This window comes from Pteropus alecto, unplaced genomic scaffold (assembly GCF_000325575.1).
Source record: "Pteropus alecto unplaced genomic scaffold, ASM32557v1 scaffold76, whole genome shotgun sequence".
Classification (NCBI taxonomy): Eukaryota; Metazoa; Chordata; class Mammalia; order Chiroptera; family Pteropodidae; genus Pteropus; species Pteropus alecto.
Genome location: NW_006443138.1, coordinates 28,209,511 through 28,215,346, shown reverse-complemented (window position 1 = coordinate 28,215,346; position 5,836 = coordinate 28,209,511). Strand labels below are relative to the sequence as shown.

General features: G+C 47.8%; 1 protein-coding gene across 1 annotated transcript in view; it reads left to right on the top strand.

Moving 5' to 3' along the window:
* Positions 1–5,836, top strand: part of FKBP4 (FK506 binding protein 4) — an 11,232-nt gene that overhangs the window by 1,265 nt on the left and 4,131 nt on the right. Inside the window, exons 2-9 of the mRNA XM_006923862.3 lie at positions 1,172–1,316; positions 1,719–1,861; positions 2,909–3,029; positions 3,286–3,442; positions 4,111–4,201; positions 4,302–4,385; positions 4,663–4,851; positions 5,392–5,631. Coding sequence (XP_006923924.1) covers positions 1,172–1,316; positions 1,719–1,861; positions 2,909–3,029; positions 3,286–3,442; positions 4,111–4,201; positions 4,302–4,385; positions 4,663–4,851; positions 5,392–5,631 — 1,170 coding nt within the window. The remainder of the gene's footprint in view (positions 1–1,171; positions 1,317–1,718; positions 1,862–2,908; positions 3,030–3,285; positions 3,443–4,110; positions 4,202–4,301; positions 4,386–4,662; positions 4,852–5,391; positions 5,632–5,836) is intronic.

The window sequence follows — 5,836 nt, the reverse complement described above, 5'->3', positions numbered from 1 at the left end:
TTCCTGATTTGGGCCTTCTGGGTGTGGGGCCGAGAGGAGGTTCTTTGCTTGGAGCCTGTTGCTGTGTAACCACCCGACTGCAAATAGCCGAAAGTGTAGGACTCAGGGAGCAGGGCGACTTGACCTAGGTCAGGACCTACCCATGGTTCAGAGCAGGTTCTGCGGAGTCTAGGATGGCAACGAAATCCCAGCCCTGATCCTATGCCCACTGCACAGCTGCACGTGTGTGTGTGTGACCTGGGCAAACCTCAGGGATCCCCTGTCTGGTCCAGAAATGCATATGCCTTTGCCCCAGATCTTGAAATCTCAAGCTGCTCTCCCAATGGACATGTGGCTTCCCCTTCTCACTCCAGTGTCCTGGTGATTTCTACAAGGTTATTACTCCAGGAAGGGTCATTTCCCCTTTTATCTTCTACAATTTTCCCTTAACTTTTCTACCCCACAGTCCCCTGGCCATTCTATCATAGAAACGTCCCTGTAGAGGGCAATGACACACCTACCAGGTTGCCCATTGAGTTACTATTTATCAGTGCTAAGAAAGAGAAGCATAAGCTCATAAGTTCTTGGAAAATATTCTTAGCTCCGAAATAAAGGACTTAATTCCCCTGCCAGTAAGGAATGCTTATTTCCTGAGTCAGTTTAAGACCTGATTGGGAGCCCCTGTGCTCATCTATGATCTGGTATATTCCTTTCCCTTTTTTGGACTCTTCATTACTTATACTCCTTTCCTTGTCTCCTACCAAACTCTGATCTGATGACCACTGGCATTTATGTAGCATAAATATTTATTTCTTTGCAGAAACGTAGCATAGATCTTTCTCCCTTTGCTGCTGATAATCAATTTAATCTTTTAACAACTTTGATAGGGATTTTCATCACTACTTTACAAATAAGGTTTGGAGAGTCTGACTTCCCAAGATTAGACAGCAAAAACTTGAACTCGGGTCTTCTGTCTCCCGTTTTTCAAACCAAGTCATGTTGTACCTCAAGAGAGACAAGGCAGTTAGTTGATTTCTAGCCAAGCTCCATATCAGAATTCTTTGAGGATAGTCCTTTGAATCTACTTACAAGGAGGTAGAAAAGTCCCTCTATGTTCCTGTCAGAGGCATGCAGGCAGTTTTGTGCCTCTTTCTGCCCCCATCACTGGGTACTCACCTTCCTCTTCTCCCAGGTCATCAAGCGAGAGGGCACGGGCACGGAGACACCCATGATTGGGGACCGAGTCTTAGTTCACTACACTGGCTGGCTGTTAGATGGCACCAAGTTTGACTCCAGTCTGGACCGCAAGGACAAATTCTGCTTTGACCTGGGAAAAGGTAGGCATGGTTAGGCTTGGTAGCTAGGCTTCAAGGAAGTTATAAGCTGTCACAAGCAGAAACCATATTCTCAGAAGGTTAAGGAGGAATAGTTTGTTACAGTTTGTTAATTTTTTTATTCCTTTTTCTTACGCTTCCACTGTCCTATTAACAGCATCGATTTCTATTTCTCCTTCCCCTGATCACCTCTGCATATCTCACTTCCTCGTCAGAAGTGGACTGCCTTGTTTCTTGAACTCCTTTGTTTCAGAGTTGAGTGGGTTTTTTTGTTTTTTTTTTTTTTAAGAGGTTTGGGACTTGGCAGCACTTACTGCAACCAGGTTTTCTATTTTCCTGGTCTCATTTCTAAAGAGTGTCCAGCTTCCCCACCAAAGAGGACCTGTTTGCTTTCTATACCTACAGGGGAGGTCATCAAGGCTTGGGACATTGCCGTAGCAACCATGAAAGTGGGAGAAGTATGCCACATCACCTGCAAACCAGAATATGCCTACGGTTTGTCAGGCAGCCCTCCAAAGATCCCTCCCAATGCCACACTTGTGTTTGAGGTGAGTGTCCAGCCACAGAGAGCAAGGCCATGAGCCAGCCTTATCTCAGCTCACAACTTGGCTGCCCTCCAGTCCTTCCTCCCGCTTAGAAACAATGTAGCCAAGGCTAAGGGGCTGGCTTTAAAAGAGGAGAGAAATGGTGAGGGCAGTTGGTCCTGCTGTACACATAGCTTGTATGCTGCCAGAATGTGGGCCATGAGGTTTCAGGTGCGAAGAGGTGGCCATGAACCCCTTTTAACATTCGAAGCAGGATAAGGGGTTGAAATATGTTTATCTCAAGAGCAGGACCCAGAGGAAATGGGGTATAATTTTAACTCAAAGGAGTCAGGAGGTCAGATTCTGTGTGCAGTTATAAAAGAAGCGGTCCCTGACCTTTTTGGCACCAGGGACTAGTGCTTCTACAAGAATCTAATGCCTTATGATCTGAGGTGGAGCTGAGGCGGTGATGCTAGGGAGCGGCTGCAAATACAGATGAAGCTTCACTTGCCCTGCTGTGCAGCCTGGTTCCTAACAGGCCTTGGACCCGTACCAGTCCATGGCCTGGGGGTTGGGACCCTGCTCTAGAGATCAGAGTTGAGGAGAGATGCCTCCCCTGTGGATCAAAGGGATGAGGAAAGTCTTCGCCGAGGAGGTGGAACTTGACACTGTTCGGTCTGAAAATGATTGAGCCCTAATCACCACTGAGAGTTGGAGGATGTTCAGAAGACTACTGAAAGATATTGGGCCATTTCTAATGCCTGTTAGACTGGGTTTCTCAAGTAACTGAATTAGGATTGTCTGGAACATGTCTTCATTATGTGGAGCAATCAAATAGATTGATCTGGGGTTAACTGAAATCCATGTGGCCTGCCCACCTCTACAAAAGTTGAGACTAGATCCTGAGAACTTAGCAAAAATGCTACTTTGTCCACTCCTAGTGTGGCTGCCCTTGTGGTCAGACCTGGTCTGGTGGTTACTAGGGACTCTTCTAATGAGAGAAAAGTTGTATCTCACTGTTGACGAGTTAGTGCTGAAAGGAGTTGTGTCACCTTATGTCTTGTCCCACAGGTGGAGTTGTTCGAGTTCAAGGGAGAGGACCTGACAGAAGAAGAAGATGGCGGAATCATCCGGAGAATACAGACTCGGGGCGAAGGTTTTGCCAAGCCCAATGATGGTGCTCTTGTGGAAGGTGAGACAGTAGTCAGGGGTTTCAGTTTAAATTCTGTCTCTGGGTGGCTTTGGGCAAGTCACTTCCTTTCTCTGATCCTCTTTTCTTCTCTGTAAAATGAGGGATTGGATCATAGACTCTTAACATCCCTCCAGGTCTCAGAACACAAGGGCATCTTGGGGGCAAGAAGCAATATGGTGATAGAGGGAAGCTGATGGCATCCTTCTTCAATTGCCTGCTCTCACGCCCCTGACACATTGCCTCTCTTGCATGCCAGTCGCACTGGAAGGATACTACCAGGACCAGGTATTTGACCAGCGGGAGCTCCACTTTGAGATTGGTGAGGGGGAGATTCTGCATCTGCCTTGTGGGCTGGAGAAAGCCATTCAGCACATGGAAAAAGGAGAATATTCCATTGTGTACCTCAAGCCCAGGTGAGGAGCAGGCCCCCTTGTAGAGCAGGTGGGTGAACTGAGGTCAGAGATCTATGTGTCAACAGTGAGTTGTGTAACAGGCCATGTGTATCCTTTCCTCCTACATGTGTTCGCTAACCTCACAGCCTCATTAGAGTTCACTGTGTTGCCGAGCACACCAAACATACACCATTATGATTTCTTCATCGTATTTAGGAGCTTGGCCACAATTGTCCACATTTCTTTATATCAGAGCCTAGTCTTTTCAGTCATCGCTGCTGCAGACTCCCTCTTCAACTGACATCAAGATTTTCATCTCCCATTCATTCATTCACTCATTAATGACATTTCTTGAAAGACATCTACTGTGTGCCAGACATAATGCTGAAAATTCCTAGTTTTCAAAGACATTGTTCCTGCCATCTGGTGACTCACTTTTCAGTGAGATGCCATTTAAATTAGTAATCATGCCAATGTGTAGTGTGAGTTATTAGAAGGATATATAAGATGCTAAGAGACCAACTAATTGTGTGAAGAGGTCAGGGAAGATTTTGCCAAACAGGAAACATTTGAAACAAGTCTTAAAGGATGGGAGGTACTTTCCAGGAAGCAGGCAGGAAGCCCTTTCAGTGTGGAACAGATTAAGCGCTGCTGAGATGACCTAGAGGGGATTTTTTTGCCCCCCGTAGCTATGCTTTTGGCAGTGTCGGGAAGGAAAAGTTCCAAATCCCACCAAATGCTGAGCTGAAATATAAAGTCCACCTCAAGAGTTTTGAGAAGGTGAGTTTGCTCAAGGTCCTCCCTATCTGGAATTCGGGTCCCACCCTGTAGGTGACTCTGGTGTGGCTGACAACTATGTTTCTCCCTTGGGGGACGGCAGGCCAAGGAGTCTTGGGAGATGAATTCAGAGGAGAAGCTGGAACAGAGCACCATAGTGAAAGAGCGGGGCACTGTGTACTTCAAGGTAAGCCAGCAGCCATGGTACTGAGGACATTCCAGGGAGGGCTCCTCTGGGCCTGCCCTCCCCAGTGATGACTGAGGTCATTTTCTGCCAAGGAGTAGACAAGTGGCACCTACAGTCTTCACCTAATATAACTGAACTAGCTGGTCTAGTCTGGGTTCATGAAGGTTGGGTGTTGGGCAAGACTCTCTCATGCCCATAGGTCACTGGTGTCTATAGGATATGACAGCCTGTTGCCACTGAACCTGTGCTGTGTGCCTGAGCCTCCCTCTCATTCTAGGAAGGCAAGTACAAGCAAGCTTTACTGCAATACAAGAAGATTGTATCCTGGCTGGAATACGAGTCAAGTTTCTTGAGTGAGGAAGACACACAGAAGGCACAGGCCCTTCGGCTGGCCTCCCACCTCAATCTGGCCATGTGTCAGCTGAAGCTACAGGCTTTTTCAGCTGCCATTGAAAGCTGTAATAAGGTGAGGCCTCTTTAAAGAAGGCAAGGGAGCAGCATTCTACAGGCAAGGTTGGGGGATAGCTGCCAGTGTGTCTGAAACTTGCCCTCAGTAACTAGGGTAGAGGTAGCAGGATGGACCATTGGGAGCTCTGAGATTAAGAGCCCAGAGGCAGGGGCTCTGAGAAGTAAGCATCTTGGCTTCAGTGGTAGGAGGCAGCTGACCCAGAGATAGAAGGAAACACTGGATGGAAGAACTACATAAGTGCTTTCTCCCCCATAGTTCTTAGCCTCTCCCTCTTACATACCTGCTTTATTCTAAAGAGAATGGAAAGGTCCTTCTCTTCCATCTAAAGACCTGTTTTCTCTCTTTGCCTCTTGGACTAAATGAGGTACTTTTCTAGACCTTGGTCCTTTCTGTTTAATTTCCAAGACTCCTTTCTGGGGTGGAGCCAGCTGTTTCCATTCCACCTCATCCTCCTGAGGGCTAGCCTTTGGAACTGAGTCTTAGCCAGATAAGCTGCAGGAGCTGAAGTCTCACTGTTGCTTCCTCCCTCATCATTAGGCCCTGGAACTGGACGGCAACAATGAGAAAGGTCTTTTCCGCCGAGGAGAGGCCCACCTGGCAGTGAATGACTTTGACTTGGCACGGGCTGACTTCCAGAAGGTCCTGCAGCTCTACCCCAGCAACAAAGCCGCCAAGGCCCAGCTGGCTATCTGCCAGCAGCGGATTCGCAAGCAGCTTGCACTGGAGAAGAAGCTCTATGCCAAAATGTTTGAGAGGCTAACTGAGGAGGAGAGCAAGGTGAGGATGAGGACAGGCACAGGGACGAGGTAATGTCTTTTTTCCTGTCCATCCTATTACCTCATCCCTGTGCCCAACCCAGTTGGTGTGGGCTCTTTGGGCCTGTGGTTGTCTGTGCCAGTCCTGGAAACCAGAAGTTGCCCTCATCCCTGGAGCAATGGTATGTATGCTCCCTCAGTAAAATCTCCTGCTGTCAGAGCCGGCA